Raw genomic sequence first — 14,978 nt, 5'->3', positions numbered from 1 at the left:
GTTTTCAGTTTTACCATTCCATCAATGTTTTATTGGCTCTGGGTATGGTAAACTACCATCAAGGAACTGGATAAGACAATAATCAATTTGAATAGTTCTTCCTTAGATATGACTCAGTAAGGAAAAAATTGCTAGGTTGAAATCTCACTTAGGTGTCACTAAGGCAAGCTAGAGCTTATGCATGAAACTACACAGGAGAAAAATTTGAGAGGAAAACAAAATAGTTTTTTAAAGAATGTGTTTCATGTTTACACAGTCAAAGGGAGAATGTAATCTACAATTTCTAGGAATCTGAGAAAGATGCTTTTTTCCCAAAGTAAATAATTACTTCTTTTTAGGACACTGGAGTCCTGAATTCTCTCTGGAGTTCAACCAGACAGCTCAGAGAAACTATAAAAGTTTTTAACAGTTCTTACTTTCCAGGAATCAAGAAGATTGTATAATCAGTAGCATCATAATGAGCCAGCTGCCAGTGTAGACACAGGGTCTATTAATAGTAGACATGCTTGTAAGCCTAGGCAAAATAGCCTGCTGTACATGCCACATCAGCCTAGAGGTGACCTCTCCCTCACAAATTCTTCCCCCAGAAAAAGAGGATGATAGAGGCATCATTTTTTTTAATCATTCAATCCTCAAACTGCAATTCTTTCAGGTCTGTGAAACATAGCACTCTGTGTTTGATATTCTCAGTAATTTTGATGTGTTCTTTAGCCGTTTATCTTTAAAACATTTATCAAATATAAAAAGACAAGGCAGAGATTTAAATTATTTCATGAAACAACTCTGGGGTTTAATATGAAAATTTTACTGATTTTAAATAAGCTGCAGAAGGAAAATGTTATTTAATTTGATTATTTTTTAGATATTGATAATTGTGAAAAGTCACATGTAATTTCTTTGCATAATTATTGGCAAGAGAAATAGGCGAATAAATCCTAAAATAAAACTAGCCACAAACATTGAAATACTTTGCCAAAAGAAAATGCAGGAAGTTGGGAATAAAAGGAGGCATGAAGGAAAGCTTATTCCTTTTTCATCCTATGGGGACAGGGAAACTTAGAAGCTTCTATGAAGGTAGTTCTTTTGTTACACTGACTTAATCTTGAAAGACCAAATCTAAAGCTACCATTTATTGGTTGCTTCCTTTATGTTCTTACATGCATTATTTTTAATCCTGTCAATAACCCTCTTTCTAGGTGCTGGTGATGTTATAGAAGAGGAATGGAGATTTAAAAAGATGAAATAACTTACCTGGTACAACACAGCTAGTATGAATCTGGGTAAGTCTGACTCAAAAGCTACCATGCCTCGCTGCTCTCAATTCAGGTCTGTCATCGGAGATGAGAGGATACAAGTCAGGAAAATGGCAGGGAGCTCTAGTTGGGAAGTGTGGCAACAAATGAGATGGGTTCAAACAGATGGATCATGGCGAGCTACACTTCAGAGTTGATCATCCCTAGTGTAGATCATCATGACCTAACCATTTGAACACATCTCACTTGCTTTTTTTCTAATATGAAATTTAAAATATTTTTCTAGTTTAGAAATTATTCTCTACAGGTCCAAAATTATTTAAATTTTCTTATTCTTAAGAAAACGTGACACTCTCAGGTGGTTAGAGGCTAGTCCAAAAATTTATTAGGATTTTTGTGTTATCTGAAGACACATCTCAGATGGAGTTGCCTACGAATTGTTCTTTACCCAATATAATTAATTCTTGTTTTCTGTAGTACTCCAACTTCTTTTTCTTAGCACTATATCCTTTTTTATATCATTGCATTTCCTATTTACTCACTACACCCACTAGACTGCCAAAGGAACTGGAGTTTACCTGTGTCTGAGTTCACATAATCACTTTCTTGCCCTGTTTTGAGCTGTGAACCAGGTGCAAATAGATGGTAGCATGGGGAGCCAGCACACAAGGACAGGGAAGGGACAGTTCTCGTTAGCCAGAGGAGGGAAGGTGTCCATCCCACACATGGAATGACAGACAGGGAGGATAAGACTCAGAGGCTGAAAAGCTTTATGCTTCCCGCTGGCTCTCACAGACTGGCTCTCTTGGTTTGTTTGTGTTGGTTGGCACTGCCAGGGTGTTTCATATATTCAATAAAAAGAGATTGGAATAGCAGCACACAGGAAAGATTTTCTTGATTCTCTGTGCCACTGCTCCCCATGTATCTTTCATGTGTGATGTGGTATGTCCTTAATAATGTTTTAGTTTCTGGAAGAAATCATCTTCCAATTAAACTTCTAATTGATATAAAAATAAGCGGGTGTACCAAGTGTCTTGGAAAATGGTATAAAATGCAGAATGTGCTAGACAAATTGGGAAAGGAAATCCCTTTAGACAGTAAGATTCAAATGGGATTAAATGTAGAGAAATATATTTGGGGGGGAAAAAGAAAACTTTTCCAAACCTGAAAAGGCAAAAGGGAGAAGGTCTTGCCTTATGTAACTATGCCAGGGAGTCAGGATGAAGCAGAGGTGGAACCTTCCATGTGGTACAATGGACACAGTAACAGCCCTGAGAGGCCCACAGCCAGAGCATCTGGGAAAGGCATTGGGACTCTTGTTCCCTCCCTGCACAGGTTGGCATTATTTTGAATGATGCATATCTTAGAATAGTTGGAAGAGAAATTAAATCCGTGGCTTCAATATTTAGCTTCATCAGAATCACCTGGAGGTTTATGAAAAAACAGATCACTGCATCCTATCCCCAGAGTTCTGCTTCAGTTTGGAGTTTAGGTTGGGGGTAGGGTCAAAGAATTTGTATTTTTAACAATTTGCATTTCTTCCACAACTTCTCAGGTGCTGCTGCTGCTCCTGGTGATTGGGGGACCACACAGGTTTTGGAAGGAACTTCTCTTGGAAAGAGGATAAAGACAGTGGATTTATTATGTCTAGACAAGAGAAGCCAGAACCCAGATACAATAAGAACCTTTACTAAATTGAAGGACATAATGAATTCCTGAGTCTTATTGAGAAGTTTGCTCTTCTGTACCCAGGATAAGAGTGTAGGTATTAAATTTGCTGAATGATTTGAAGTTGACAGGGGATAATCTTCCTTGAAGAAGTTTTGGAGCCTGGAACATGATACCAGGGGAGACTAACTATATTTGTGGGAAATTTAAAACAGCAAGGAGGAAGTTGTTTTGCAGCATTTTGGAAACTTATTCTTTCTTGCTGTATTCCATGACTCTGAACTGTCTCCTTAACCTAAGTGGAAAGAAGGGCCCCACATAGAACCTCCTATCTGGAGATGGGGTTGGGGTAAGTAGGTCAGATATGCCAATGACCTCAAGAAAAAGAGAGAAAAGTGGTGTCCCTCATGTCAGGTGCTATGAGGATGTGAAATAGTGAGGAGAAGTAGAATGAGAGAAGGACTTAGTGGAGATGCCCCAAAACAGACAGAGATGACCAAGGCAGTTATAGATAGGCATGGAACATACAACAAGAACACATGACAGAATGGTAGTTAGGTTTTGATACAGAGCAGAAAATGAGGGATTAAATGCAGTTGAGATAATGAAGTGGGAGAGTGGAAAGGGGAAAGGGTTGAAGTTTGGGAAAGAGACAGAGAAGACAGTACTGCATGGAAGGTCTTCCAAAGCTCTCCAGTAGGCACTAATTTGGGACATACTGGCAAAAGACAGAAGACAGTGGAAAGACACAGAGTGCCTGGGCTGAGTGTCTGGAAGCACAGCTCCAGGATGCTGGTCCCCTAGACAGTGAGATGTGACAATTCAGAAGCAATTAAAGGAAACATAATTGACTGAGTCCCCCACCATGGGCTGGGGCTGGACCTGTGTGGGATGAGGCTGAATCAGCCTGGTCTCCACCTTTCAGGTGTAGACCTCGAATGATGGTAAAGTCTGTTGAAAATGCATGGAGTGTGGAGGAAAGGAGGGACAAGGGAGAAGCACAGGGATGCTTCACAGAGAAAGGATTCCCAACAGTGGATCCAGATCCCAAAGGATGGATGATCAGGATCTTCCCATTCAGGGAAAGCTGGAAGGCATTCTGGGGCACAGAATATGCAGAAAGTATGAACTTGTCTGCTGAACTTGTAAGGAATTAAAGGTGAGGTCAAAGAGGTGAGATGCTGAGACACATGGCCAGAAGGTCAAAGGTCTGCTTTGTTTTGGGATCACCCTGTAGGGAAACCCCTGTACCATTTTAGATCACTTGTGGGTAGAAATGCCTCATTTACATGTCCTGTGAGTGGTTCCAAGAAAAAACTGGAAGACAGTAATTCAGGCCAGGACTAGGAAGGGAGGCTGATTTTTTTAAAAAATTGATAAATGAGTATATTTTTGCATTTACTTGAAAAAAAAGATGAATTTGGATAAGCAAACAGCATTTTAAGAGAATTAATTTAAACAAGCCACTTGCTATTGACTTTCTATGAGCACCAAGATTACTTTTTGAAGAAAAATTGAGGGACTTCATGGATGATAGTTTCTAAGAATTCTACCTAGGATATTTAATTTTGGAAAAATAAATTTCAATGCTATGATTTTCCAACTTGTATTTTTCCTTTCAACTATCTTTACCTCTTCATGATCCTAAAATCTCTCCTTAATTTTTGTTAGTATTTAGTCAAAGGAAGAAGAAATATGCACAAAATTGGTGTCTATATAACTTATGAAGAAACTATTAGTTCATAGTAGACAATCAGGGGAAGGCAGACCAGGAAACTGGAAGCCATTCTCTAACTTTAGGTCTGTTGTCACAAGGGTCAACAGTGTAGAATAAAAGGTTACTTTTGAGCTCCACTAAATATTTTCATATTAAGTAATTTTTTCATGTGCATAGATTTTAATTCTTTTTCATCTAGTCCTTTTCTGACTTATTTTCTCATGTTGCTCCCCAAGAATCTCTGATATGATACTATGGAAGCTATATCCATCCAGGGCTGCTGGGTTCTGATGTATTTGTTTTTAAATAGTTTGTATTTCAGACAATAACTGCAAATTTTTCTTAACCTATCATCAGAGGAATAAATTATCAATAGTGATAGATAATCCATTCTTAGATTTTATTCAGGCCCTTTTAGTTAACTGTAAGCAGATGACAAACAAATGAAGAATGTGATTATTATTTTTTAACATTAAAATTAATCCTTGGTCCTTCAGTCCTGTGATTTACTCTGTGAAAGTGGACTTCCTTCTGAGTATGGGTTAGGGGACTCTCTGTTCCTATAATTTATGACATATTTTTACTACCAGTGCTAAGCTCTGTGAGATTTGTCATAAATCACTTGAAAAAATAATTTGAGAAACTTCTCCACTGGATGATAGAAATTCTCTTTTTAAAGAGTTTATCCATATTATATTTCTTCAATTTAAAGAGTAATACTTAAAGAAAAAAATTGAAAACCATTATCTTTATATATCTGGTTCTGAGCCTTTTACTTTTTGACTCTGGGAATTTTATGATCCTCAGACTCACAGTCTGGAACTCAGACTTGCACATCTGTTGATTCATCCAACTTGCTAACTTTTCTAGTGTTCTAAAGTGTTTCAACCAGAGCTGATGACAAGAAACAATGCCATTCATTATTTTCATCATTTCCCTGATATTTCGGATCAGATTCACCATTGGTTCCTTGGTTGTTCTGGGACTAGGTTAGACCTCTGGCACATTCCTTGAACAAGAGGCCTTTTGGTGCCTGCCATGACTCAGGAGCTGAAGGTGTTTCCCACATCTCTTTTTTCAGCTATGCTCATGTGTTTGCTCACTGTGCATGCACATACATGAGAGGGACATGCACATACATGAAAGGAATCCACTGTTCAGACATTGTAGTTGATGTGGATTGGATTTGCAATGTATTCTCCCAAGAAGCTGGCTGTTTTTTTTAATTCCCAGTTGTGAGATCTCTGATTCTACAGTGAAGAGGACAGGCAAAGGTGGTAGTTAGAGATGCAGAGGTTCATTGGTCCCCTCAGTAGTAACGAGTTTTAATTCCAAGGGCCGTCAGGCACAGTGTGAGAAAGCCCTGGAGTTGTGTCTGGACACATGAGAGGAACAGTGGACATGAATTACTGATGGCTACTATGGGCAAGGAGTGAAGGAGTGGCACCATTTCTTGGTTCTTCTCCTAGAGCAAAAATTACAATGCCTCAAATCTGGAGCTATAATTTTATGTAACAGCAGTAGTCTATCACCCACACACCCACCTTTGAAATTCAAGGTGAGAGTGAGAGCTACTTTATATTAAATGTTAATGATTTCTAACTAATTCATTGCTTTTTGGAAATTTACAACTTGGCTTTGCCAACAGAAGTAATTTTTAGCATACTGTATGAGAAGAGGCACATCTCCTCATTTTCCTTCCTAGGGATAATTATGAACATAGTTGGAAGGTTTAAAAGGACATGAAAGATAGAGAATCTGGCTTTACTTGGGGAATCATTTAGAAGGTAGAGAATCAAACAGACCCTTGTAAATAGTAAAAGAATTTAGCCATTTGAGAGACACGGGGAGGGAAAGTCCTTAACGGCAGTTTGGTAGGAAATGGTTCACTGCATTGGATCTAATGGAAGGGAAGAGGGTGGTGCCTGGGAATCTTGGCTCACTAACCTAGACGCTGTCTCCAGGAAGTGTATTCAGACTTGACTCGGTTTTTCCTGTGTTGATCTCCTCAGGACACTAGCGACAGATCTTAGGTAGGTATTTGTATACATCTTTAATGAACATGCATCTCCCTTCCTAGATTGTAAACTCCCTGAAGGGAGGGCTCCTGTTGTCTTGACCACCAACATAGCTTAGCTTCCTGGTGCAGTGCTTGACACATGGTAGGTGGTCCATAAATATTTTTATTAAACAAACTTTCAAGTTAAATCTTAATTGAACAAGCAAATGGATTTTCCTTGTGGCACTCATAGCCTCTGAGTGCCACCAAGAATGGACTGTTTTTGTAATTAGATCAGAAGCCAAATGGAGACAATGGTTGGAGTCTCTGGAAGGATTTTTCTGTATTGTTGTAATTGAATTATGATATTGTGGTGTTCACCTTCCCTTTCCTTTGTAATTTACTTCCTTGCCAACTGCTTTATATTATTGTTTCCCAATAACACACAAAGCCATCTGCTTGGCCATGCACTTGCTGCTGGTGTTCAACATTCCCTTCCACCATCTTTCTTGTTTTTTAGTGTACACTCCAACTTTAAATCTGGGTCTTAGCTGTGCCCATCTCTTATTTCTTGACTTGCCCATTAAACAGAGTACTTGTTCCAAAGTGTTTAAAACAGAGAAGACACACATTTTAAAACATTAAAACAAAGAAAGAACAATTGCTCATTCTTTGCTGTACCTGATTCCTGCTCTGCAGCGTTTAATATTTGTCCATGTCCTACTTTTTTGAAACTCTTGGGTGCTAGATCACTGTTGCTCCAGGTTCCTCTCCATACCATACCATAACTTCTCTTCTCCTTCCTCTTCTATCTCCTCTTTCCTCTTTGATCCTTTAAGAGTTGATGTTCCCAAGACGATGTCTGGCTCTTCCCTCCATCATCCCTTGCTCCTCATGCTTTCTCTGATGTTTCATTTATTTTCAACTACAACAAATGTACTCAAGACTTCTAGATCTGGCTTTCCTGTCCTGAGCTCTTGTATGATCCCAGACTTATTTTCAGCTGTCTAGTATCCACTCTCATTAATTCTTGCTCCTGTTTTTACTATCATCTCCTCAATGGCTTGTTTACAACAGAAATTTCATCACTTTAACCTTCATAATGCTATCAGAATTGTTTTCCTGGAAAAGAAAATAAAGCTGAACATGCCATTCTCCCTTTTTAATGCCTGTTATAAAGTCCCAAGAGGGCAGGGTAAACCTCATTGTCACAATCATCACCAACATCACAACTAAATTAGTGCTTGCTCTGGCCAGGCATTACTCTATCCCCTTCAGATGTGTTAACTCACTTAACCCTCATAAGCACCCTGTGAGGTAGGTGCTGGTGCATCTCCATTTCACAGATGAGGAAACCAGGGCACCAAGAGGACAGACAACATGTTCAGGATCACCCAGAGTCAAAGTCCATCCAGGACCATCCCTATACTCCAGTCACCTGAACCTTTCTCCTGCTTTTCAACATCTTGTCCCCTTTCCCATTGCCCTTACCTTTATGCCTGCTGTTCCCTCTGCTTGGAATGCTGTTAACCCTTCATTTGCCTGGTTAATTCTTGCCCAGTGGTTCCCAAGCCATTTTCTCTGGGAGGACTTAAAACTCTGTGTGCAAAGTTGTTCACTACCATCTCTGTGGTTATACCTGACCTGCTATAGGTTATTCTCCACTTTATTGTGCAATATGGTATGTGTGTATGTACATGTTTGTGTCCTCTACAAAATTATTAGTTCCTTAATATCAGAAAGCATTTTTTTAGGTCTCTGTTTCTTAGAATTTAGCTGGAGCCTACTATCTATTAGGTTATCAAAAAATATTTGTCAGTGGAACCTATTAGCCAGGAACTCCATGAGGCCAGGAACCATGTTTATCTTCTTCAGTGCTGTATACCCAGCCTCCAGCATAAATACAGAGGAAGTGCTCAATTAATATTTGAATGAAAATATGAACTGATTCATCATGGTTTTAGCAAAATCAACCAAACACAACTTCCTATTTTTCATTCCCTCATTTGAAGGCAGTAATGTCAGCAGCATCAACTCGGGTGCTCTTGGTGTTTAATAATTTTATTCATTTGCACTTAAAGTGTAAATACTCTGTTTCATTTTGAGCTCATTTAAGAATATCCGAAAATTAAATATAGATGAATACGAACACATCTCGATTGATTTTTAGGCTACTACCTTTGTTTATAATATATTATGTTTCTATTTTTATATCAGAGAGCAATTTAGTTATCACCTATATTCTAAGAATGAAAAATAAAGCTATGTGTTATTTTCTAAGTGTTGGTATGTTAGGGTTAGTGAGATTAAATATTTTGTAATGTAAGAATTACTTTTCATTGAGACCAAAATGGAAAAGGGAGGTAAAGAGAGGTGTCTGGTAGGCATGACATTCTTGGTGTGGGAACTTTACCTGCTGGCCTGGTTTGATGGGGGAGAGCGTGATGCCCTGGGTGTTGATCACAGGCAGGATCTGGTTCCCGATGACTGTGGCGATGATCTGGCCCTGGGCATTTGTCAGGAGCTGGGGGGTGATAGGCTGTACTTGAAGGCCCTGAGTGCCACTTGCTGCTTGGCTCGATGGCCCTGGATTAGGCATCAGTGGAATAGTTCCAATAATCTGTAAAAGATAAATCCAAACTTGAGGAGCTGGGCTCAGTTCAGGGTCTGTACTTGTACCAAAGATCACATGGTACCCTGGACCTTGTAGGATGCTTTCCACGAGTAGGTCAGAGGGGTATGAGGTTTTGAAAAAAAAGCAGCAGGGAATGAATATTCCAAAGAGAGATAAGTCCACATAGACTGAGCTCACCAGGGGAAGGGAAAAGTATCTTATTTAAAATTAAAGTCAAAGCAATGATAAATGCATAAACATGCAATTTCTGCCAGGAGAGTATAGACATCTACTTCCTTTCAGAACCAGGGAGAGGATGGATTTCTCAGCAGTCAAAGCTCTTGCCCACTGGAGGACTACATCTTTCCCCCACAAGGGCTCCACACGTGCTGACCCCTGGGGGCTCCCCTTCCGTAGTCTGCTCCCTGACATTCTTTCCTCTGTCCTGTATCTCTTTCAATGTTGGGGTCTGCTTCCTGACATTGCCAGCAGAATTTGGGGCTTCAAGCATCCTGGTGCACTTGGTGCTTAGAGCTCAGTCTTTGGAGACAGGGGGACAGGATTGCACTCCCAGCTATGCCACCTGCCAGTCATGTCACGTGTGTCAATAGACCTAAGCGTTTTGAAGGCCTGAGAAAATCAACATTATAAATAAATGTTTGAAATTCTTGGAGATGAAGAGACTCTGAGGAGTGAGATCAGGAAAAAAAAAAAAAAAACATGCATTTTAAATGGGAAGGGGAGCTAAAGATTAGGGATTTGGGCCTCGGTGAAGGTGAGAGGGCAGGTTTTCCTGTGCATCTGCCTGTGGCTTCAGTGAGTAAATTGAGGGGACTGACTTTGGGAGGGGTTTGCTGGATCCAATTGCTGTGGAAGGAAGGAAGGTACCACAGATGGGAGCAGCAAGGGTCCAGGGTGTCCACAGACTCAGGAAATAAAGATATTATTCATACTTTGTTAAGAAGAGGTTTAATCTGTAAAAACCAAACTATGATGTGTTTCCAAATACTGTGGACTTTTCTAAGGGGAATCTCGAGGGCTTGCTATGTAGATGGTTTTTCTCCCACACACATTTTATGCAAGATGGCTAGGCAGTTCTGTTTTTCTGGGTCATTGTTAAAGGTTGCTCCTCAATTGACCTGGTCTGTGGGTCACCAAGACATAATAATAATAATACCTCAGAGAGTGCTTCCACATGTATGATTTCATTTCATTCTGTATTCTTCTAACAACTTTATGAAGTAGGTATAAGTCATGTCTCTATTTCATAGATAAAGAAGCAGAGGTGTAGGGAGGTAAATGAACTCAGTGGAGTCACTTAATGGAGTTTGTAGGTGACAGGTGGAACTGAAATCTGGGTGTGGCTAACCCCCAAATAATTGTTTTTGCCTTTGATTCTTAGATCCCTCCCCTGGAAGTACCAGCTTCGAGATAATGTTCACATCCTGGTTGCAATTTCCCTCTAGGTGATAAGCTACTTGTGGACTCGGTTTATAAATAATACTGTTTCCTACTCCCACAGCACCCACCCAGGGCTTTGAAGGTAGTTTCTCAGTAAATACTTCCTCAATGAGTAGTTATTAGAGTCAGCTACCACTGGGACTCCAGATGCAACCCAGAACCACAGGAGAACCGCAAGACCACATTATTTGAGGGTAGGTCATGCTGGAGAAAGCCCCCTCCTCACCTGGCCACTGCTTCCACCTCAGAAACCCCTGAGGGATGGCTCTAATGGAGGAGCTGTGCGAATATCAAGTATCAATGGCAGTTGTCAATGGACACTGATAAAGGTCAAGTAATTACTCTAAGAGTGGTCAGTCATCCCTAAGGGAGTTTCCAGGCCTGTAGTCTCCCCCAGCAAAGCTGCCATTCCACACAGCAGCATCAGCCGTGAACACGACCCCAGTGCAAGCAAGGTCAGGAGTAGTCCACATCAATAGATCACAGCACATAAGTACTTTATTGATGAGTAGTCTTGCATTAAGCTGCCCAGGATTCAAAGACCAATTCCTGTGACCCTCCACAGGTGATGGGGAACAAATCTCCTGTTCCAGGCTACTTTGAATAACTTCCTTTTTCATGCACGTAGAGTGAAAACTCAGCAAACAACCTACCCACTCTGGCTGCCCACAGTGTCTTAGGCCCTGGCAGACCTGTTCCATTGGATTGGCCTGAGCTGAAAGCCTGTGAATGCTGGATGCACTTAGGAGGCAGAGTTGGTGGGTTCTATTTCAGGCAAGATGTCAGTGTGTTTAGGAGTCTGTGGGAGTAAGTAGCCTAAGAGAATGCCTCGGATTGAGGCACAGCACTTGACAGTTACAGAACACACTGTGATGAAAGAGAAGCATTCTGCCCCGGGATGATTGACAGGAGTCTGTGCTACCTCCGTGGTAACGAGATGCGTTTCTGGGTGAAAGAAGAGGCAGAAAGGCAAATGCAAACGACTCACCAGCCTCTCCTCTAAGTACAGCCTCACTTTTCAACGCTGAGCTGCGACATCACTAAAACATGTGCCACTTATGTCCTTCCCAGCTCTCCTCTCTTTTTTCCTAGGCGTTAGCATCACGTATCAAGGATAGGACAACAGTAGTGTCAGACCCAGAGGAATCTGTAATGGCCTGACTGAAGGAGCCCTTTAATAAAGGGAGTCTGCCTGTGAGGTGAAGGGCAGGGGCAGGAGCAGGTGGAGAGTCAAGAAACCTCGTTGAAGCTACACATTTCTCATTTTTCTCTCCCTTTCAGGGATGTTGGGATCACCATCTCAGCATGCCAAAAACTTGGCAGCGCATTGTGGGGAATTTTGTCATATTCTGCAAGGTATCACAATATGCTGGTTTTAATTTGCTCTCTTCCCTTGAAGGGTAGAGATGATCACACACTGGATTGTCTAAAAATCTTCTGATGAGCCTACTTTGCTAAGGCTGGCTCTGATTCCTGTTAACATCTCATCTCTACATATTTAATCAGAATTCCGCTATGGACTTTGATTTCACAGCAATTAGATTGCCACAAGAAGCTGAGAGGTGCCCAGGTGGCAAAGATCTGAGATTCAATATAAGTTGTCTGTTTTACCAGTGGAGGTTGTATTTTAAACTAAGGCCTTTTGGCAAGAGTCAATAAATGGGATGGCATCAAATTAAAAAGTTTCTGCAAAGCAAAGGAAACAATTAGGAATGTGAAGAAAGAACTTACAGAATGGGAGAAAATCTTTGCGAGCTACTCTTCTGACAGAGGATTAATATCTAGAATGTATAAAGGGACCAAAAAAACTTTACACCAAAAAATCAAATAACCCAATTAAATAAATGGGCAAATGAATTAAACAAATAATTCTCAAAAGAAGAAATACAAATAGCCAACAAATATATGAAAAAATGTCATTAGAAATTAGGGAAATGCAAGTCAAAACTATACTGAGATTTCATCTTACCCCAGTCAGAATGGCGGCCATTGAGAATACAAATAATAAATGCTAGACAGGATGTGGAGAAAAAGGAACACTTTTACTCTGTTGGTGGGACTCTAGATTAGTACAACCACTATGGAAATCAGTATAGACTTTCTTCAAAAACTAGGCACGGAACCACCACATGCTCCAGCTATACCATTCCTTAGTATTTATCCTAAAGAATTAAAGTCATCATACTACAGTGACACATGCATACCCATGTTTGTAGCAGCACAATTCACAATAACCAAACTATGGAACCAGCCATTCATCCAGTGATAGATAAAGAAAATGTGGTGTACATACACAATGGAGTCTTACTCAGCCATAAAGAAAAATGAAATTGTCATTTGCAGGAAAAAGGATAGAACTAGAGACCATCATGTTAAGTGAACTAAGTCAAACTCAGAGGTCAAAGTTCATATGTTTTCTCTCAAATGCAGAAGACAGGAAAAAGGAAAAGAAAGGTTAGGGGTAATGAAATAAAAATCTAAGGGAGATCAGTAGAGGAAAGAAACCAAAGGATGGGAAGTGGGGAGGGAGGGGGGAAGTGCTGGGGAGTAATGTTGGCCAAATTATGTTATATTTTATGTATGTATGAATGTGTAACAATAAATTCCATCATTATGTACAAGTCATTCAATACCCAAAACTAATTCATGTTCTCCTAAAACACTGAGGATTCTGGAAGAACAGCTGGATTCCTACAGACCCTTCTTTCTGTAAGTACTGCATCGTGTGCCATGGAGGGTGGCAAGGAGATGCAGTTGGGACAGAGTAGGGATGATAAGACATTGAAAGCAAAAATTCTACCAACTCAAAAGGAGGAATGAAAAACACAAACGAATGGGCAGGAACTCTCTGATGAAAATTTCTGTACCTATACAGCAGGTACACAGAAGAATGTTGAGGCTAAAGGAGTAACTTCAGAGGAGGAAAGGCGGGAATGGTTCAGGAAGACTTCACAGAAGATGTGGAGGTTGGATGGGGTTGGGCAAAACAGCAGGACTAACCTAAAGGTGAGAGACAGGGAGGATGGTGACTTAACCAGTTTGGAGGCAAGAGAAGTGAACAGGCCAGGATGTGTCAAATTCCATCCAGCCAAGGGGTTATGGTGCATGGGTTTTGATGGGGTTGGGAAAGAGTGCTGAAATGGAGATATTCAGGTGTGAATGTGGCAGTATGGCTAGAATGAGTGAAGTAGTGAGAGACTACAGACCAAGGAGATCAGTCTCTGGAATACTATTGTAGTTATCCAAGTGTGAAGCAAAATGCCCCCATGAATCCTCAGCATGGGGGATGCTTCATTGGTTGACTTCCACTTCAATTCAAAAAACAACATTAGAAATTTTTGAGTGAAGTTATTGCCCCATCAATCCCACAGCAAATAGCTCAGGTATCATTTGCAATGATCTTCTGTGTCATTGCCCTGTAATGATTCATCTCTGATGAATGCTTTAACCAGGCTGAAGCCCATACTGATATGAGAATGATAACTTGTGATCTGAAAGAGTTCCAGCTTCTCTGATGGGAAACTCATTTGATCGTTGCTGTTCATGTCCACCTGTCTCTTTCCTTAGATGAGTTAACAGTATAAACTACAATTTCACATGCTGCAAGAAAATCCAGATGGTTAGTGTTCATTAGCATCCATATCTAAAAGATTCCCATTTCCATGCGTATTTGGGAGTCTTACACCCAACTGGACCTAAAATTAATTCAGCACCAGTTATAATAAAAGGGATCATGAAGATTATTTTGTGATTATAGCAAATGCTTGCAGTTCAGGGTTGTATAGCTCTTTGGGGTCCTCAGGTTATCATTACAGTACCCTGATCCACCTTTACCTGGTTGAGGTATTCAATAGGAATGAATTAGGACCGAAGGAGGTTAAGTGCTCTGAATGTATTCACCACTGCCATGTGGGTGTCATCTGCAACAGTCTGAGAGTAGTGTCACAGAAGCTCAGGCAGTCAGACAAGTCATCTGATGGGCCATGTGTTGTTATCATCTATGATATGTTGTTAAACTCTGCTACAAGAATGTGATTGCAGATGTCAAATTGACAAGTAATTTTGTTGTCCATGTCTTTAAAAACAGGAAACCCATCAATGCTGTAAAATCAGTGACTTTCTTGGGGCTTTCAATGCATCAGCAGAGACAGTTCCTTTCCAAATATTTGTGTAACCTCAGCACTTTTTGGTCAAGAGGCTTTTGTTAACACTAGCATCACTTTGTCCATACTTGAATAAAAAGATTAAAGCATTTGAGAGGCAGGG

The 14,978-nt window shown here is 40.4% G+C and overlaps 1 protein-coding gene across 1 annotated transcript in view; it reads right to left on the bottom strand.

Annotated features, from left to right (window-relative positions):
* The window catches only part of Pou6f2 (POU class 6 homeobox 2), a 463,599-nt gene that overhangs the window by 15,917 nt on the left and 432,704 nt on the right, over positions 1 to 14,978 (bottom strand). Inside the window, exon 7 of the mRNA XM_047561027.1 lies at positions 9,051 to 9,257. Within this exon, the coding sequence (XP_047416983.1) occupies positions 9,051 to 9,257 (207 nt within the window). The remainder of the gene's footprint in view (positions 1 to 9,050; positions 9,258 to 14,978) is intronic.

Source organism: Sciurus carolinensis, chromosome 8 (genome assembly GCF_902686445.1).
Source record: "Sciurus carolinensis chromosome 8, mSciCar1.2, whole genome shotgun sequence".
NCBI lineage: Eukaryota > Metazoa > Chordata > Mammalia > Rodentia > Sciuridae > Sciurus > Sciurus carolinensis.
The sequence above is the reverse complement of the archived record's forward strand: the minus strand, read 5'-3'. Positions and strand labels throughout refer to the sequence as shown.